The sequence below is a fragment of the Siphateles boraxobius genome, unplaced genomic scaffold (genome assembly GCF_051911475.1).
Source record: "Siphateles boraxobius isolate OS27281-9 unplaced genomic scaffold, OSU_SipBor_1 22, whole genome shotgun sequence".
NCBI classification, from domain to species: domain Eukaryota; kingdom Metazoa; phylum Chordata; class Actinopteri; order Cypriniformes; family Leuciscidae; genus Siphateles; species Siphateles boraxobius.
This window is the reverse complement of record NW_027508833.1, coordinates 36,273,767-36,295,202: the sequence shown is the minus strand read 5'-3', so window position 1 is coordinate 36,295,202 and position 21,436 is coordinate 36,273,767. Positions and strand designations below refer to the sequence as shown.

Sequence of the window (21,436 nt, the reverse complement as noted above, 5' to 3'; positions counted from 1 at the left end):
CACATAGTATTGGGGGGAAATACTATGGAAGCCAATGGTGCCCATCACTGTTTGGTTACCAACATTTTTCAAAATATCTTATTTTGTGTTCAACAGGAAAAAATAATTTATACAGGCTTGGAATGATGACAAAATTTTCTTTTTTGGGTGAACAATCCCTTTAAATATATGCAAACAATTGCCCAAATGCCAGCAGACCTCATGAAAAACTGGAAAGCCCAGTAATTTTACAGAAACAAGGGTTTCCAGTCTGTTATGTTTTAACATGAAAAGACAAGTGGATCTGGCAAGCTTTTGTCCTGTGAATTTGCCAACAGCCATTCTCTTCCATGCGAATTGAGTGTTTAATCCTCTCCTTTACACTTACAGATTGAAGTCATTGCATCAGGCTTTCAAAAGCACCCTCTTCTGCCATCACAGACCTCCACAGCTAATGGAGTGATTGGAATGAGGTCATAGAGGCCAAAGATTGTCCAGAATCTCTCAAGATTGTACCGAATACATGGTCACTAGAGGAGAGAGCTTTTCATTGACAAACACCATTATAAAAAACTTAAGTTATCAGCCTTAACAAGAACTGTGTGTCAGAACAGGCTTTTATTTAATATTGTCAGGTGTTTTGCATTTTTCAAATACATAAATCATTCACCAACAATAACTCTTACATCTTTGAGAAATCATAATTTGGAATAAGATACAACATTGAGCCTACATATGAATATGCATAGTAGTCATCTTATTATGACTTTAAATTAAATGAATATGGCAACAGTCTAACCTGAATCATAAATATAATTTACTATTTATATAACCATACTAACAAACCAACAAACCATTGAGTTGGATTTTCATAAGTACATTCAAATTCTATATCATTATTGGTATTTACCCAGCTAACAGGGAGCATTCTTAGAACTTTAGCTAGTTTTGGCAAGATTCTCTTAATCCCTATTCACACTGGATTATTATTACCTGAGATCATTTCTCCAGACCTTTTTACTGAAGGTAAAAGTCGCCGTAATCTTTACTGACGTGGTCCGTAATTATTACTGAAATGGCACATTCGGACGGGACTAAAATCACTGAGAAGCTCTGGTAATTATAACTTTACCCCACCTCTCCATGTTGAACTAGTACCGTCCATATATGGCTTTAGTTCCTTCAGTAACATTAATAGAATGCTTGTTTAAACGTATCTGGTCTTTAATAATGTTCTCAAAACCTTAGCAGAAAAACGTTATTTAATACGTTGTTCGTGGAGCATTTTTCTGAAATGTTTTAGTTGGACACCTTTTTAAATGCTTCCACTTATTTAAGAAAGTTTAATAATGAGTGAAGAACGTTCACATAACCAAGAAAAAAAAACTTTTTAAATACATTTTAAAAACTGGACATTTAAAATTTTATTTCTGGGAACTTAATGGGAACATTAGCAAAACGTTCTTAGAACATATTTTTGTTAGATGGGTGGTATTACTATTTAAAGTGGCACTAAGCATTTTCTGTGTGCTGTACTGTACACTCACATTAGTTGAACATACGGTAATACCAGTGTATTAGAAAAGCAGTTTGATTCTACATGAAAGTGGTTTCCCTTTTCTATCATGTTGAGATCACATGACCAGACAACTCACTTTATCTTGTTACCCCCCTATTTTTTTGACAATTTCAATAACAACAAAAAAATTATGAGTAACAAATGTGTATTTCTACAATGGGATTACAGAAAAAAAATGACTTAGTGCACCTTTTACACTTTTAGTATATGTTCATATAATAATAGCTAAGCTTCGCTTAAAGCACAGAGAGCTGATAAAAACATAAAGGATTTTTTTTTCACAGTATAATCTGTTCAGTACAAAATCCTCAATCGTTCCGTTTCTTTGGCAGTTAGCGTTCATCACTTAATGTCTGTGTTCACTATTGTGCATTTTGAATATTAAGAGCTTTTAAAGTCAACATAAATTCCCGTTTGCAACCCCTGTGTGAATGGGACTTGAAGTTATCCATTAGGAATTATTTGGATTGTGAAAAGTCAACCGAATGTGCAATGCTTAAAAAGTTATTTGGCAAATGGTTAACGTTATTCAATAGCGTGTGCCAGCAGGAAAGGAAAGTTGTTTCAGGGGAACAGTAAGCGATAACAATTTGATTTGAAGATTACAAAGACAAACAAATTTTTTCTTTGGAACAACATGCACCGATGGATCATTCCACAAGACAAACAATGCGCATTAAGAACATACATAGGGTCCATTTTGATTTCATGTTGACTTTAAATTGAGTTTGCTGTGTCTTACACATGCACTGCCCATGGAGTAAAGGTGCTAGGATCCGCAGGAGGACACTAAAACAAACACACACACACACACACACATGTATTTAATAGTCAACAACACTTCATTGGGCCCTATCAGGAGCATTTGATATGATATCAAACATTATCAAACATTAATTTGAAATATATTATATATGTAGTACTATTCAAAAGTTTGGTGTCCATAAGATTTAAGTGTTTGAAATAAGTCTCTTATGCTCATAAAATATTAATATTAATCATAATATAAAATTAAAATACTATGTTGAATATATTTGAAACTGTGATTTATTCCTGTGATGGAAAAGCTAAATTTTCAGCATTACTCCATTCTTCAGTGTCACACGATCCTTCAGAAATCATTCTAATATGCTGATCTGCTGCTCATTATCAACTTTGAAAACAGTTGCGCTTTTTGGGGAAACCGTGATACAGTTTTTTCAGTGTTTGTTGAAGGTTCAAAAGAACAGTATTTATTTGAGACAGATATCTTTTGTAACAGTGTAAATGTCTGTACTGTCACTTTTGATCAATTAAATGCATCCTTTCTGAATACACATTATCTTTTGTCAAAAAAAAAATCATACTGAGCCCAAACTTTTGAACAGTAGTGTCTGACTTGATTTGAGAAGGTATAATGAATTAATCTTTGATCCTTGTTCATATTTGATGCAATGTTTAATTTGCAGCTCTGTGAGCATTACAAAGTTACTACGTACCAGTTTAGTAAACTTGTCCTCACAGGCATTTCGAATCCGTTCAGGCGTGGCGGGGCTGTCCAGTCTGAAGGGTCCAGTCAGGCCAGACTCAGCCCTGGCAGCAGTGATGGCATCTTTAATGGCATAAAACACAGAGGCCGCCAGAAAAAGAGGAGGCTCGCCCACAGCCTGAGCACAAGCACACAGCCTTAAAGGTAAACAGACACAAACTATGATCTTATTGTGTGAAGTCGGTTGTTGTGATGCGACCAACCTTTGAGGAGAAGATGGCCCTCTCGTTGGGAGCGTCTCTGAGCAGCGAGACCTTTAATTCAATTGGAATATCCCCAAATGCGGGAATCTTATACATGCCAGGTCCGCGGGTATATAGGTAACCATCAGGAGAGTAGCGTAGTTCCTCTAGCGTGAACAGACCTAAACCTTGCATGAACCCGCCCTCCACCTGCACACGCAGTCATAAATCAGATAATATTCATAATGAAATGACAATTGAGTGATCTGCTTTAGATGAAATACCTGTCCAATGTCCAATGCTGGATTTAAACTTTTGCCCACATCCATGACTATGGACGTATGAAGATTCTGACAGGAGAGATTGAACTTTTTAGCTTGCATCTCAAATATGTAATTTATTATAGACCAGATGTCCTGTGATCAGGAAAACTGGCATTTGAACATAATAAAGACACAATTGACATTGGCATTACCTTGTGTGTGCCAGTTAGACAATCTATCTCCACCTCTGAGACGGCCACGCCATAACTAAAGTAGTTAAATGCCCTTCCTGAATTTGTGTCAAAGTCATAGCCAAGATCTGGAGTCCTATAAAATATAATCGGATTAATTATAACTCTAATTTCTATGAGGACCAACATGATTAGCACTGTACAATGTGACAATGATCAAATTTATTGAAATGTATTAGAATTTAATGAGTTTATTAGCTGAAGAAAATATTAAGAAATGAACATACTTGTAAAATCCAGTGACAGACAGGCTTACTCTGTCAAAATAGGCTGCTTTCACCTACAATAGACATAATGTCAAATATATATATATATATATATATATATATATATTCAAACATTTCATAAATAATTACATGAAAAAACTAGATACTGACCCAATCCTCCCAGCAGCCTTTGGGGTTTTTGTCTTTGTAGGGCTGAAGTCGTTGTAGTAAAGTCTGGCAAGCATTCTATGGGACATTACATGTTTGCGTGGAATTACTGATTATGACAAATTTTGATTTGAATTTTCTTGCTCACCAAGGTTGAATTTATTTGATCAAAAATACAGTAATACTATGAAATATTATCACAATTGAAAATAATTGCTTTGTATTTTAATATACTTTAAAATGACTGTGATTGCAAAGTTGAATTTTCAGCATCATTACTCCAGTCTTTAGTGTCACATGATCCTTCAGAAGTCATTTTTTTTGTGATTCCTCGATGAATAGAAAGTTGAAGTACGTAAAAATTTTGACTGTTACTTTTAAGAAATTTAAAGTAGATTTAAAAAAAAAAATCTTAGGCAGTGTACATAAAACGCATCATACATTTGAATTTCTGGTGCATGAGCCTTACATAGACGGCCATGCCGTTAAGGTCTGAGGAGGCAGAGGCGGCCGTAGGGCTGGTGTTGGGAACTGTGTTAGTGCTGGTCTCTGAGATGTGAATCTTTGTGCTGGGGATTCCAAGAGTTTTACTGGCCACCTGCAAAGAACAAAGATTAATACAAAAAGCTCTGATCAACATTTATATATATATATATATATACTGCCGTTCAAAAGTTTGGGGTCGGTAAGATTTTACATGTTTTTAAAAGAAGTCTCTTCTGCTCACCAAGGCTGCATTTATTTGTTTAAAAATACAAAACAAACCCAGTAATATTGTGAAATATTTTTTAAATGTAAAACAGCTGTTTTCTATGTGAATATATAGTAAAGTGTAATTTATTTCTGTGATCAAAGCTGAATTTTCAGCATCATTACTCCAGTCTTCAGTGTCACATGATCCTTCAGAAATCATTCTAATATGATGATTTGATGCTCAAGAAACATTTCTCATTATTATCAATATTGAAAACAGTTCTTTTATTAAATAGAATATTTTGTAGCATTAAACACTAACGTTCAAAACTTTGGGGTCAGTAAGAATTTTTATTTTATTTTTTGGGGGAAATAAAATAAATCAATGCTTTTATTCATCAAGGAGGAATTAAATTGATCAAAAGTGACAGTAAAGACATTTATAATGTTACAAAAGATTCTATTTCAAATAAATGCTGTTGTTTTTAACCTTCTGTTAATCAAAGAATCCTAAAAAATATGGTACACAACTGTTTTCAACATTGATAATAATGAGAAATGTTTATTGAGCATCAAATCATCATATTAGAATGATTTCTGAAGGATCATGTGACACTGAAGATATATATATATATATATATATATATAAATTTTGTGTGTGTGTGTGTGTGTGTATTACCTGGACCATTTTGGTGTGCAGGCCCTGCCCCATCTCTGTTCCACCATGAGTTAGTAGAACAGAACCATCTGAATACACAAGTACTAATGCTCCTGCCTGAATCAGAAATGTACATCACATACTTATATACACAATCACCTCTTTCTAAGAATTATTTAGAGCCTGAGAGGAAGAGGACTGACCTGGTTGAGGAAGACAGCAGTGAAGCTGATGCCAAACTTGGTGGGAATGATGGACAACCCTCTCTTGGTCCAACGGTGCTGCCTGGAATGAAAGGGTTACAGCAGTTTTACCCAACATGCTTCGCAGTACCTGAACTGTACATATTTACTGCCTTCATTAAAATTACTTCATCTGCTGCTCTGTGTCAGTTTAGTATTATTACTAGACTGTAATCGTATTTATAAATATTTTGAATTGACATTTATTTGTTATATTTTCAGTTTTTATTTTAGTTTTAAGTTTTAGTAATTTTTACAAGTGCTTTTTGTCATTATTAGTTTTTTCATAATTCTATTTAGCTTTAATTTATTTTATTTCAGTTTTATTACTTCAACTCAAACTTATTAATTTCAGTTAGATGCCAAAACAACATTCCTATAATTCTTTTAATTTTAAGTTTGTCATCTAATATTACTTTAGTTTTATTTCAAGTAACGAACATGATCTTACTGATGATTATTTAAAAATATATATTTTAGCTTTAGTTAATAACTCTGCTCTATTGACACTGAAGTGTATTGAATATGATAGAGCAAATAAAACATAAAAATGTATTTAATTTGTTTATTTTTCATTAGTTATTTATAGATTTTATTATTATACATTTTACATCATAATTTGTATTATTTGTAAATTTTGAGTTTATATGTATATATATATATATATATATATATATATATATATATATATTTAAATTATATATATATATATATATATATATATAATTTAAAACAATTTTTTTTTACATTTTAGTTAATTTATTTTTTATCTTATAATGCTAGAAAGGCACCAAAAACAGTTTAATTTAATTTCCACTACTCTTATCTCAAAATATCAAAGAAAACATGTCTCGTTAAACAGCACAAACTCTCAGCTTAATATCTATGAGTATTTCAGACCTGTTGTATTGTTCCACTGCATCCTTGCGCTTGTTGAAGTCTGAGATCTGCATGCACTCCTCCCAGCAGCGATTAATGGTAAACTGGTCCAGACGTTGATTAAAGTGTGTGAGATCTCCCTCCTTGTACATGTTCAACTTCCTCACCTGGAAGTAGTAAAGGATCCTGTTACAAGTGATTTGTGTGGACTATGAGAGAGAGAGAATATGAGTATGAACCTCTTCTGCCGGCAGACCACAGCTCAATGCCACATCACTCATCCAGCTCTCTGCGATCATCATGCCCTGCGGCCCACCGAAGCCTCTGAACGCAGAGTTAGACGGCAGGTTGGTTTTACACATGTAGCCTGTGCCACGAATGTTAGGAATGTTGTAGGAGTTATCCATGTGGAACAGTGCCCTCTCCAGGATCTGTGGATTGAGACACAGTTTTAGGCTTGGAGAGGGTAAAAATGTATTGTAATGTGTCTCACTGACCAGCAGGGGGAACAGATGTTCAGAACTTTGGGATGCCTACTCACTGACAATGACAGGTCCTGTGAACTGCCTGCATTGTTGTAGAGTGTCACATCAAGTGCCATCACTCTTCCACTGTTCAAGTAACCAACCTAGATTACAGAGAGATCGAGTCTGAGAAAAGTCGAACAAGGACAAGGACAATATTTGGCTAATTTGCAACATTTCTCACCTTGTAACGACCAAAGAATGGATGGCGACCACCTGTGACCAGCATGTCCTCATCGCGATCCAACATGCAGCGAACCGGTCGCTTGAGCCTGGTAGAAATAGTCAAAACAAAATCTTAAACTTCCACAATGTGACATACAGCCTCCCTTTATATAATGAGGCACATCAACGCGTTGACATTAATTTGTTGTAAGTTTTCATACGTATGTGCGGCAACAGCAACCACTGTGGAGAGAATTGTGCTCCGACTCTCTTTCCCTCCAAATCCTCCTCCCATCCTCTTTACACGACACACGATCCGGTTGGCAGGAACTCCTAGAGCTTTAGCCACAAGAGCCTGAGCCAAACACAGCAAATCATTTCCATAAGGACCGTACAATCAACATTATATTTTGCAACATTATTAATCCAGTCACATTTATGTTACTAATCAATTAATTATCCATCTATAGCTATCTATCTATAGCTATCTATCTATCTATCTATCTATCTATCTATCTATCTATCTATCTATCTATCTATCTATCTATCTATCTATCTATCTATCTATCTATCTATTGTACGTCCAAGGACGTATATTTTTGTGAAGTACATGGTACTGTGATCTGTGTGTGCTTTCTTTGTTGTTTTTGTGTCTCCTGCTCTCTTTTGGCTCCTCCCACTTTTTCACACTGGCAGGTAGCTGATTACGTCTCCAGCTGAACCTGCTTATCAACCAGGAGGGACACAGCATAAAAGCCAGCAGAACTATCATTCAGGGAGAACCTTTCTCCAGAGCATGGTCTGTGTCCTGCCCGGGCCTGTTGTTGAGAGCTGTTGTGTTTCTTGTCGTGGACCTGTGTAACACTGTGCCTCTTTCTGTTGTTTTTGCCTATAGAACCGTTGCTTTATTCCTGTTTATTGTTAATTACTGGAGCCACGCACTGTTGCTTATTTGTGAGACGTCCAAGTCCATACCTTTTTGCTTTATAATTTAAGCTGCTATTTATCTGATTATTTGCTTTGTTTATTGTCTGGGAACTGTAGGGAGGTGGGTGCCATTTTTATTTTGCTATCTATCTATCTATCTATCTATCTATCTATCTATCTATCTATCTATCTATCTATCTATCTATCTATCTATCTATCTATCTATCTATCTATCTATCTATCTATCTATAATGATCTGTCTGTCTCTGTCTTGTCTATCTAATTATCTGCTTGTCCATCCATCCATCCATCCATTCATCCATCCATCATTTATTATTTAACTAAGTTTTATTTGTTTAATGATCTGTCTATCTATCTATCTATCTATCTATCTATCTATCTATCTATCTATCTATCTATCTATCTGCTTGTTTATCCATCCATCCATCATTTATTATTTAACTAAGTTTTATTTGTTTAATGATCTGTCTATCTATCTATCTATCTATCTATCTATCTATCTATCTATCTATCTATCTATCTATCTATCTATCTATCTATCTATCTATCTGCTTGTTTATCCATCCATCCATCATTTATTATTTAACTAAGTTTTGTTTAATGATCTGTCTGTCTCTATCTATCTATCATTTATTTAACTAAGTTTTATTTTATGATTATATACTATATATTGATGAAACTATAACAATATAAATAATAATTATATTATTTATTAATATTTTGTATATGACACTATTAGATACAATGTACATTAATTAAATATTATTGTTTTATTCATTACAATTATCATTATTTTTTATAAAGGATTTTCAGACAATATTTTGTCAAGCTACCATCACCATTTTCATGTCTTATGCCATCATATAAATTCTGTTTTGATTGAGAATGTCATTTAGATTGAGAATCCCTATACAGAAAGTAATTCTTTTTATATGTTTACCTGAGTCTTAGCGGCCGCCTGTGTGGAAACAAACAGCTCCATTTCTCCATCCTCTCCACGAGGAACAGCCAGTGTGCAATTAGTCTCCAGATAAAACTGTTCCTGTCCTCCAATGTGCATCTCACCTGCAGAATCACATATTTAGAGTCAGCTCATCAAATTAAAGAGAAACAGGAGCACAGAATTTGTGCACATTTATAATCAGATACAGACTTCCTGTTTGATTAATAAAGATATGCTTTTAAATAATTTGACTCTTTTATTATATACTTTCTTTATTTAGAAAGAGGCTTGATGCAGTGTATCACAAGCTATGCTTCCATCCAAAGTTATGAATGCGCAAATATCGGAATACCGCATAAAACATTTGCGAATAAAGCATTGTTTCCAACTTTTTTCTTCCTTGGAAATTGGCCCAAAATATCTGTAATAAAAACAGAAGTTGCTGTAATCGAGGACGCTTTTGACTCCTTTTTCCTACATCATAAAGGAGTTTCATCTCAGAGCGCGCAGGCAAAACGAAATAAATGCTGTCGTGTTATTTTGCATTTAGATGATGGTGTTTGGGAACACGAAGTAAAATTTTAGGGCTTTGGGTTATTTTGACCCCTGAGGAACTCTTTTGTTACAAGTACAGGAGAATTAGGGTTAAATAGAAACATGGTTATACCATGCAGTATGTGATCAGAATCTTTGAATCCTTGTGCAACATCTCCTCTCTCTATACTTCTCACCGGCTGATAGAAGGACTTGTTGGTAATAGCATCCTGTTTGAAAGAGTGAACGCAAACATGTTAGCAAACCAGTCAAGCTTATCTTTATGCGTTGTGTGTATTTTATAACTTGTACAATCTTGTTGCTCTGAAAACCTTGGAAAATCCTGTTATGCAATGATGACAGCAGGGAAAGTGCCAAGTAATGGTGAGAGATCAGATCACATAACCAAATATTTTGCAATAATATTGTAGAACAGTGGTACTGGGTCGAAAACCATAAGTGAGTTGTAGGTCTGTAGTTATTATCAGATTTTCATTTTAAACATTTACTTTTGTTCAATATGCAACTTTAAAGGGATAGCTAGTTCACCCAAAAATTAAACTTAGCCCATGATTTACTCACTATCCAAGTCATCCATGACATTCTTCAAAAGATGCACTTTTATGGACTTTAAAATAGAAACAGCCATTCACTGCCATTATAAAGCTTGCAAGAGCCAGGAATTTGTTTTATATAACTGATTGAATTCGTCTGAAAGAAGAAAGTCATGTACACCTAGGATGACTTGAGGGTGAGTAAATCATGGGCTAATTTTCATTTTTGGGTGAACTATCCCTTTTAAGTCACCACTTTAAGTCTATTGTGTGTATGTGCGCACATAAATACAAACCTGAATAGTGACAATCACAGGCTGCAGCTCCTCATAGCTGATCTTCACAGCTTTGGCTGCTCTCTGAGCATGAGCCTGTGTGTCTGCCACAATGGCCCCCACTATATGTCCAACACATGTGACCTAGCATGAAAGAGCAATGTGGGGAAGAAAACCATGAACTCATGTGCAAGACATATATAACACACACTAACAATAAAAAGTTTGGGGTAGGTATGATTTTTTAAATGTTTTTAGACAGAATGTTATGCTAATCAAGGCCTCATTTATTTGATAAAAAAACGTTTTAATATTAATATATTTTCAAATGTAATTTACTCCTGTGATGAAAAAACTGATTTTTCAGCATTATTACTCATCACAGTCTTCAGAAATCATTCTGATATTTCTGATTTGCTGCTCAAGAAACATTGCTGCTTAATATTTTTGTGAAAACCGTGATACCTCTGAATAGAAACGTCAAAAGAAGTTATTTGAAATAGAAATGTGTTTAAAAAGTCTTCACTTTCACTTTTGATCAATAAAAAGTATTTATTTCTTTAAATAGTAAAAATAAAAAATTCTAGGACACACTTAAAAATAAAGCCTAGGACACACTTAACGACTAGCTGATACATTTTAAGACTGAACCGAACACACTTACAAACGTGTTTCCAATGACTGCTGCAGATTTTAAACATTGACTGTGAACACCGACTGAACGCAACTGTCTCTGCCTCGCCACGTTTGGGCATGATCAGTCATAAGTATCAAATAACATCCATAATCAACCTTACAGTCGTTAATTGTGTAGAAAAAAAAGATAATTGTGAAACAAAGCATTTGTAATATTGCTCATAATTGTGACTGTTTTTTTTAGTTTACCTCAAAAATAACTTTAGTTTTTTTTTACTATAAGCCGATAAAAGTCTTTGCTGCAAATGTCTGGCATTTCATTACTGTACCACGTCCAACATGCTTAACCATTAAAGAACACGTCAAAGTGTAACCGCAAATATAAATGATTATGCCGTTAAAAGATGCTTGATCATAAATTAGCCAAGCCAGTCTGTAATCAAATGAGATGCATGTGAGAAACATTTTGCACGGGGATCCATCTACTATACTGTACGTCTGTCACATGTGCATGACGTCATTTGCTACAACTTCCGAATGATACACTCAGTTTTGTAAGGGAAATGTAAAAGCCATTGTCCTATGGTGGCCTAATCCCTGATTTACTCTGCATCATAACTAACAACAGCCTTCTATATAAAAGGCAAACACTGTCATAATCGATTTAATACGTCTCTCATTAGAAATATTGCACAGAAAATGCAATAAAATATAGATGAATCCACCTTATCATCTGCAAAAACGGTCTCGTCATAGACGACAGGTCCTGTAATGTTACTTCCAGGAATGTCTTTGGCAGAGATAAATGCAACCACTCCAGGAACCGCTATTGCATCAGAGGTGTCAACTGATCTACAAGAAAAAGACACCTAGTTAACAATCTTGGATAAACATGGTCTCAGATCACAACAACCGTTTATGACATGATGAGGTTCATAAAAACAACGTACGCTCTCTTTAACATCATCACTGTGCATGTGATAAGTCATATAGATGGTTTAAACTAACTTTATGAGGGCATGAGCTTTAGTGCTTGTGACCAAAGCCAAATGGAGCTCATTTTCATAACAGGGTATGTCGTCACAGTAGACCGCTTCTCCTGTGGCCTGCTTAAGAGCGGAGAGGTGCATGATCGGCTGCCCCACTACATCATCACGGTTAAGACCAGGGGGAACTGCCTGCAAACAAAGAAATAAAGTTAAGCAATCTGCCAAAACAATACACAGATAAAGCTGCCAAAGCTTTATTTATATGTACCTGGTAGAGCTGTACACTGGATGGTGAATCCAACTGGAAGAGCTCAGTAGCAGTAGCATACTCAGGCCGGATATCTTCCACAGTCACACCCTGTAGAGACACAGATTACAATTAAAGTCACCATGAAATCAAATTTGACAATTTTTTGGTTTTTATGGAATATTACAGAATTTATTAGAAATGGTTTATCCGTGCACATCATATTATTATTTTGAATTCATGTGCCCTCCTAATCTTTAATCAAAATAACTTCTCCTCCCTCTTGCAGCTTCTTAAATGACTGCAAAGAGTTGTGAGAACATCTGATGCGTGTCAGATCTGGGAAATTTGCATCAGGTCTTAAAGTGATGGCAGCCTAATATTCCAGTTGCTGTATGTCATTACACTCGCTCACAGCTCTTGACTGATTCACTTTTGTAGCTTAAATAAGGATTATATATATATATATATATATATATATATATATATATATATATATATATATATATATATATATATATATATAATTATATATATATATATATAGCAAGTAAAAATCAGAGAAAATTAAAAGTTGTTTAAAGCATATTAAATGTTAAAATGAAGGCTCTAACTCATACTGTAATGCTGAATGGCTTTTAATTACTCCATTCATCCACAGAAATTGAGAAAAATCCATTTAATCAGTAGCTGTATTGGTATCTGTGATACTGGCCTTCATTCATATTCAGTAAATAGATGCCATTAAGTAAACATTTACAATATACCATCTTTATTTTGTTTCTACATTTCAATAGGAAATTATACAAAAAATATAATTATAATTAACAATTGAATGTTAGGTGTGATTAATCGCGATTAATTACAGAAAAATGTGAGATTAATTCATTTATGATGTTCTTTTGTCGATTGACAGCACTAATTTGTATTTAAATGAGTGATTTTTTTAGTAATTTATTAAAATTACGTCGGAGCCAATAGCCTTGTGGGCAGCGCTCCGACTTATATACAGTACTGTAGGACCTGAGTTTGTTTCCAGGCTTGGGGTCCTTTGCCGCTCATATTCCCCTCTCTCCACCCTTTGCTTTCCTGTCTGATCTCTACACTGTCCTATCCAATAAAGGTATAAAAAGGCCCAAAATATAACTTTAAATTACTTCTGTTTTGGGATTTGTCAAACACTTGAATGTGTAAGTGTGCCAAAAACAAACAAACAAACAAACAAAAAAACCTCCATCTGCAGGTTCAGAGCCAGTTTGTGCTGGACAGTGAGGAAGAACTTGTAGAAGAGGCTGATAGTCAGTGTACGTCTATATGTCACCATCCCACCAGGAGCTGAGGGAGACAGACTCATCTCGTCAGCCAATGAGGTGCAGGCTTCCTCTAGAAGCTGCTCGTTCCATTGCCTGCAATCAAATAACAATTCTAGGAAACTGATGCAGTCATTCTGCTCATGATTCTGGAATGAGGCTGAATGTCAGAAAATAATTTTAAAAAATTGCCAGATATCATCTTCTACCTGTTGAGTAACCTGTTGCATGTGGCCGTGGCAAGGACAGTCACAGGGGCCATTCCTCCATAGCTTATACGGATACTCTCCACTATATTGGATTGCTCCTTGAAGAATACATTCATCCCACATGTGACAATGGAGATGTCATCCTCCTTGCGAGGGGACTGTTTGAATGCTGAGAAGTACTGGCCCTAAAAATGAAAGAATGACTGATTCATCACTGAGATACCGACATCAATATCAATATGTCTTTCCAAACCAGTATAACTTTCTCTTTTTTCAGCTGAACACAAAAGGAGAAGGGTTAAAGAAAATACAAGATTCTAAACGTAAATGGCTTTCCTCACACAAAGCCCTGGTATGACTTCAGAAGACTTCCAAAATAGCGAGTCATATGGACCAATTTTGGAGCTTGACAGTCCAGATCAGCATTCATTTTCATTGTATGTAAAAGAGTAGCCATGATTCTTCAAAATCTCTTTTGTATTCCACAGAGTATAGAACATGATATGGGTTTGGAACAACATTAGGGTGAGTAATAGATGACAAAATTATCATACTTTCAATTAAAACATTTATTTTGAAAAGAATCTGCAGACCTTTTTTGTGTATGGAATCTCAATGGACAAGAGAATCTCATCTGGCTTCAAAATGGTCTTCCTATAACCAGGAAAGAACTTGTCATCCATTTCAAGAACACGTTTCTCCCCTTAAAACATCAGAAACACATTTTTATAGAATTTTTAAAACATAGATTAAAAGTAAAATTCATACAAAAATTTATTTTTGTTATCATAAAATCTGTAGAACAAAGAACATGGAGACTATGTCAAAAAAAAAAAAAAACATGCAAGGTCAACACCCTAAAGTACATGTTACTCATAAACTAGACTGTACTGTGAAAGTCCTATTTAGCTTCCAGTATCCTTAACCCCTGCCCTATGTACCACAATCATTCAATCAGATGCCAAACACTGGGAAACTGTACATTTTGACAGTATCTCAATTTTCTATAGGGTAGCTATTGACTACTACAGTAATTTACCACCATGACATTCAGACTCCAGGCGGAATGCATGTAAAATGAGTGGAATAGCAAATTTCCATCGACTGGCTCTAAATGTTTTCTCTGTTCTCTGTATTAGATAATGAACTTTCACAACCTTTGATCCTCAATCAGGGGGGTGTGTCGGGGATGGGGGGCTGTACCTTTGGCCGTCACCGTGAGTTTGCAGCCAGCTGCCATAAACACAGGGTTGAGGTCTGAAATAGGACTCGCTGTCATAATATTGCCACCAACAGCCTGAAAGCATTAATATGATATTTAAGTAACTGTAATTAATCAGTGATAACTTTAAATCACAGGTTGGATGGTTAAAACATGATTCATCAACCATGTGATTTATACATTCATACTCATTTATGTTTTATTGTTCAAGTTAGGCATTTCATTAAGTTAAAAAGTCATTAAGTAACTTACATAAAACAACATGTCAACACTTTGTTTTGATGGTCCCCTTTAGAAATTCTGTTGACTATAAGTAACACTACACCTACATGTCAACTTACTCTAATTAGCGTATTAGTAGAGTATCAGTAGACTGTATGCTTAATATGTGCACACTTTATTTACTTTAAGTACATTTCACTTTATTCTACTAACCCTAACCCAACTCCTAACAGTCTACTAATAATCAAGTAATACTCTAATCAGTTATTTGATGCATATTGTCAAACTGTGTCACTTTTTGTTTTCAGGAACATGACATACCGCAACATTTCGGATTTGCTGTCCTGCAAACCAGCGCAACTGCTCAAGAACAGCCTTAAAGATCTCCGTCTGTTGAGCGGGCAGCTTCTTCACCGCTGCATGCAACACATCCCCCAATACAGTCAACGTCACTGATGCACCAACCTGGATGCCTGTGAACCACATGCTTGTTACAGCTGAGATTAACCGTCAACTAACAATTAACCTAAACAGTGAAATGCCACTGAAAGGCTAGATTGAAGACAGATGAATGCATATACAGTTCTGAGTCTATGTCTTAATGTATTGTATTGACAAATAATATTTGCTTCAAATTATCGAACAACATATATTGACAGCATCCCAATAGGTATCTGACTCTTACCATCCTGAGTGTGCTGGATGATGTTCAGTTCTGGGATGTAAGCTGGTGCCAGAATCACAGGGTAAAGAAGGTTTTTGAACTTCATCTCAATGCCTAGAAGAGAGACTCAAAGCAATTAAAAACTTGATCCCATAATGTTTTGCATTGAGTTCTTTGAGTACTACACAAAGAAAAAATGTGTGTATTTTTGCCTTGCCTTGCGGTTGAGTGAATAATTAAGTCATTTTTTTTATTCCTGAATGAATCAACATTTTGAAAAAAAAAACAGTTGAGTGAATGATTAAATGATTCCCTAATAAATGCAGTCACTTGTCAACTCCTACTGTCATAATAATGTAAAATGCAGAAAGAATGGTTTTTGGCAATATTTCTGGGTTGTTAATGGCAGTGAAGTGACAGAACTGACACCGTAGGTCACATGCCAATGATGACATGACGAATGAAGTACATCCAGATTACATTCATACTATTAGAAAATCGAATTCAAGGAGCGGAACTAATTGTATAATTTTTACCATTTTCATGTTATTAATATTCTTAATGTATGTGGGCCTCACCAACTTCTGTGTTCCCAACCACTAGTTTAGCGTTTGGATAGGTCGCCTTCAGCTCCAGGAGTTCCTTGAGGGAGCCGGGTTGAATCCAAGACACTCTTTCCCCAATAAACCTCAGCTCTCTTTGGGGCTGTTTACTCAGACTCTGTAGAGCACAAATATAACTTAAACTGTTGATTCATCCATTTAATGGAGTAATCAGCCATTTTACTATGATGGTAAATCAAACTTATTTTATACACACCATGAGCTCAGGCGGGAAAATGATCTCTTGTGTCGGGTCCAGTGGCATAAACTCTGATTGGTCATACAATTTCTGATCTGTAAGTACTGAATTGTCCTAAAAATAGAGAAAGAAATGTAAAAAATATTTGTAAAAGTACAAACGGGCAACTGGCACCACTCAGATCCCTAACAGAGTTGTATGTATATATATATATATATATACCTTGCAGATGAAAAGTCCTTAGATAACATTTAGCACTGATAGGCAGTACTGTGATTGTGAAACAGTGATCTTGAAGTGTTTCACGGTTGTAGTTTTGACCTCACATGCTTATGAGTGTCAGTTCAAACATGTGACTGGTTTCCAATGAGAATGCAATGGCTGCCATGTCATTGATTTCATATCCAACTATGCTATAGATTTATCATAAATGGAAAGACTTAAGGACAAAAACGTGCTTGTGCTCAGAGAAAATAGAGCATAGTGTTTTACTCACATTGACATGCTCTTGTGTGTTTCCATTAGTCATACAGCAGCCATTCGTTTGTCCTTTCCCACCACAACATCCCCCATCCTGAAATTAAAAGAGGCAGATATTAAACAAAAGATATTGCCTATGGTAATTCTGTTTATTTTACAGCAATATTACTTATATTAGCTCAGACTACCTGGAAATATTAATCTTGTACTTGTAATAAGGCCAAGATGATGGTAGGCATTGACTTGGTAGCCAAGTAAATGGCTACCGTCAACTGTTTGGTTATCAACATTCTTCAAAATATTTTCTTTTGTGTTCGGCAGAAGAAAGAAACTCATTCAGGTTTGGAACAACTTGAGGGTGAGTAAATGATGACAGTGTTCATTTTTGGGTGAACTGTCCCTTTAAGCAGTTTTTAGCTGCACTTTGGGGCAAATTATCATTTGGATATACGTTAAGAATAGATAGTTCTTAACACTGTAAAAAAAAAAGTACAACCAAGATGAATGTTTAAGTAATTTCAACTTAAATTACATTAAACTGATTTAACAAAAATTTGTTGAATCTTGTACAACTTATAACAAAAATATATATTTTGATGAGTTAAAGCAATGTAAAAACATACGTCGTCATAACTTATTGATCATATAATTTTTTAGTGTACACCCAAAAACTCCCACTTACTCTCACAAACTACTATATATATAATTTTACCTTTGTGAATGTCCTGTAGCCTTCCAGAATAGGTCTGTACCCAGTACAGCGACATAAATTGCCTGTGTGCAACCAATTTTAAAAACAAAAAGATTTATTTAAAAATATATTACCTTAAGGGATAAAAGTTAACAAAATGCATTAGTTATGACTATTAATATACCTTGAAAGGCCTCCTGAATGTCATGCATGGTGGGTTGAGGGTTGTTTCTTAAAAGAGCGTACATAGACATCACTATACCTGGCGTGCAGAACCCACACTGTGACCCATGAGCCTTTGCAATTCTCTCCTGGATGAAAAGATTATTATTGTCAGAGATAATACACGCACCACAAACAAGCAGAACTGCAATATATCTGGTGATGCAGATAATGTTGAAACTGTAATGAATGGAAGAAGGAAAAGTGGTTATAATGTTATGTAATCTGACATCCTCTCCTCATTATTATCTGATAAAATAAGATAAAATTGAGACCTGTACAGGATGAAGTTTGCTTGCCACACTGCCGATGCCCTCCACGGTTGTTATTGCACAGTGATGCAAAGAGCATAGAGGAGCCAAACAGGCATTTACAGCATAGTGACTTAAAGAGTGTCATTAAGGACTTAACTCTGACATAAGTTTCAGAATCCTTCAACAATTACATTAAAATTGTTAACAGCTATCATCATGACTATGTTACAGACTTTAAGGACATCAATGCACTTTATTGCAAGATGGGAGTTGTGATGGATTTTTGAACTAATCATAATTCTAACATCTAAACTTACTTCTCTTTTAACAAAATGTACTCTGAAAAATGTTGGTGTCGATGGACAATTCTGAGATGCAGAGCAGACAAAATCTAAAATATATTATGGTCTCATGACATAATGAGTAATCAACTGAAATTCTTACCTTCTCCATTTTTAAAAGATTTGAGATCTAAGTTTGCTCCTACCTAGTAACAGCAGAGTTTGCAAATGAAGAACCAATCAAATTGTATGGAAATTGTGTAATGTATCGTGCTATTTTTGCCATGCTCCTATTCTATAAGAACTGTTGTATTCTTTTTGCTGGCGGGATTGTCTCTGATATTTGTCTGAGATCCTCCGGCTGTGATTAAAGCATATTCAAAGGCATTGTCAGGAGTCTGTCTATAATGCTGCGCAGCAAGTTAGTTAATGGAACAAGCTATTTAGCGAAACAATAGAGATTTTACTTCTATTCCCAAGTGATGGTGTGGAGCGGGTTAAGAACACTAGAGACCTTATTCCCAAGTGATGGTGTCAGAACGAGACGTCAAGGCGGGGTTAGATTACGGTCAGGTGACTATAAATCTTAGGCATTTTATGCGGTCAGAATAGCTACACTTAGATGTCAACCCGAGAGGTCAGAGGTGAACTCAACTGAATATAATATTTTCAGGTTTCAGGGACACTCGGTTCAACCTAAATCAGGTGCATAGGGGAGAAAATCTACCACATAGTACATAAAAAGATACATAATCCGGTTTTGATGTGGATGATATTTGGACACCATTACAGTGCAGGCTCCACAACCTCCTTCAGCACATCCCAGTTTGGTTCCTGTCAGACCCACTGCAAGCATCAACACTAAGGAAAACAGTCACACTGAACAAACAACAGTCTTACCAAATCAGTGTAGGCCTAAATGACTAATACAAAATTACTATAATGTACAAAATATTGGTAATGTACAATTTCAAGGTCAATAAGATGGCAGTCTCTTTAGTCCAAAATGATATTTTAAAACACTGTAAAAACTTATGATCCATTATGACAACATTTGTTTTTACATTGCTTTATCTAATCAAAATAAGTTAAGCAATTTTAAACTTTTTTTATGTTATACAAGATTCAGCAATTTTTTTTTAAGTCAGTTAAATACAATTTAATTTGAAATGAATTAAACATCCAAGGTGCTTGTACTTAAAGGGTAAGTTCGGCGTTTTACAAGTAAAGCCCTGTTTTAAGATCGTTTCTGATGAAATCGAACGGTTAAGATTAAAATTTGGACACATATGCTGCTGTCCCGAGAATTTTAGGTTTTTGTGTTAGCAAACCCCCGCCCCCACCCCCCACCTATACAATAGTTTCATAGGTGCATTCATTTAAACGCATTAATCTTTAGTCTACCTGATTTGACTCTTAAGTACTTTTGTTGGTGTAAAATGTAGCTAATGATTCATACTCATTCAAATGTAGGAGTTTTTATCAAAATGCAGCGGAGATAAAATCAACAAAATTCTCCCCAACTGTGAATCTATTACATTTATCTCAAAGTTATATCATTGAAGTATTTTATATAATCAAACTACTGTATAGAAATAAGTATAAAGGACAGGCTTGATCACATATAGAAACATATCAGCCCTTTTCATGAGACAACAAAGTGAAAGTGACGCAATGAAAAAAATAATAATCTGACGACTGTGATTGTGTGAGCAAAACTCATGAAAAGTCAAAGGGACCTAATCCCAAGCAGGTAGCAAACAATTCAGTTTAACAAAAAAACATAACTCCAGAAGACAGAAATATCAGTGTCTCGTAAATGCTGGGGTTATGGTCTAACTTTTTTTTAGAGGACAAAAAGCTTTCAGTTTCAACACACAGAGACTGTTCAGCAGAGCAACAGATCAAAAGGATACAGCTTCTCCTTAAATATGTCAAGAGGGTTATCTCAGGCTCTGCATTCTTCTCAGTGATCTGCACAGAATTAATTATGGAAAACACATATTTGGCCGTACTGGCTAACAACTTTAACTCAGGGGAAAAATCAGAAGCAAAAAAGTTGAAACACGTAGTGAAACACATTAAACAATGCAATTATTAATTTCTCCAATTACCTTTTTTCCATTAACGAAGAAAACGAGGTCATCCCCTGAAAAGTGTAATTTATTCTTAATCTGGTCCGCTGTGATCGACATTTTAATTCTCAGTGTTCCCCCAGTATCCTGAGATCAAAACCGTGAGATGACTGAGACTGTCAGAGAGCTGACGAACTATGAGCACTGCGTCACGCGACCAGATTCTTATCAATAAGTTACATGATTCTCATGTATGGAGAATCAAATTTGGGAAGGTTGGTAAAAAAAAAAAAAAAACTGTTTCAGCTCACAAGTAGTTTCGTAAAATTGATTACGTTTAATTTTTGAAACCTTGAGTAAGTTCAATAGTCTAGATTTGAAACATGAAATGACAGGCGTTACTGCACTGAATTTGTATAGTCTCTCTGTTACATGTAGCCTACTTTAAATTATAACAGAAATTATACTTAATTACAAGCAAACCAAGTAACCCTAAAAATGCTATATATATATATATATATATAATTTTGGATATTTGTATAAGTGTAACCCAAAACTGTCT

The 21,436-nt window shown here is 35.1% G+C and overlaps 1 protein-coding gene across 1 annotated transcript; it reads right to left on the bottom strand.

The window, feature by feature from the left end:
- Nucleotides 1-578: 578 nt before the first annotated feature.
- Nucleotides 579-21,107, bottom strand: xdh (xanthine dehydrogenase). The gene is made up of 36 exons (XM_077239973.1): nucleotides 20,914-21,107; nucleotides 20,716-20,773; nucleotides 19,549-19,645; nucleotides 18,540-18,648; nucleotides 18,227-18,353; nucleotides 18,064-18,125; nucleotides 17,368-17,445; nucleotides 16,890-16,985; nucleotides 16,649-16,790; nucleotides 16,092-16,184; nucleotides 15,728-15,879; nucleotides 15,166-15,259; nucleotides 14,556-14,665; nucleotides 13,963-14,147; nucleotides 13,675-13,849; nucleotides 12,465-12,554; nucleotides 12,216-12,385; nucleotides 11,933-12,059; nucleotides 10,593-10,715; nucleotides 9,876-9,972; nucleotides 9,206-9,330; nucleotides 7,539-7,672; nucleotides 7,337-7,424; nucleotides 7,170-7,256; nucleotides 6,868-7,059; nucleotides 6,650-6,795; nucleotides 5,711-5,792; nucleotides 5,529-5,624; nucleotides 4,626-4,754; nucleotides 4,160-4,234; nucleotides 4,010-4,062; nucleotides 3,744-3,858; nucleotides 3,553-3,618; nucleotides 3,290-3,478; nucleotides 3,037-3,204; nucleotides 579-2,347 (listed from the first exon to the last, which is right to left on the bottom strand). Exons 1-36 carry the CDS (start codon nucleotides 20,992-20,994, stop codon nucleotides 2,297-2,299), a joined length of 4,062 nt encoding a protein of 1,353 aa, XP_077096088.1. The 5' UTR covers nucleotides 20,995-21,107; the 3' UTR covers nucleotides 579-2,296.
- Nucleotides 21,108-21,436: the final 329 nt, after the last annotated feature.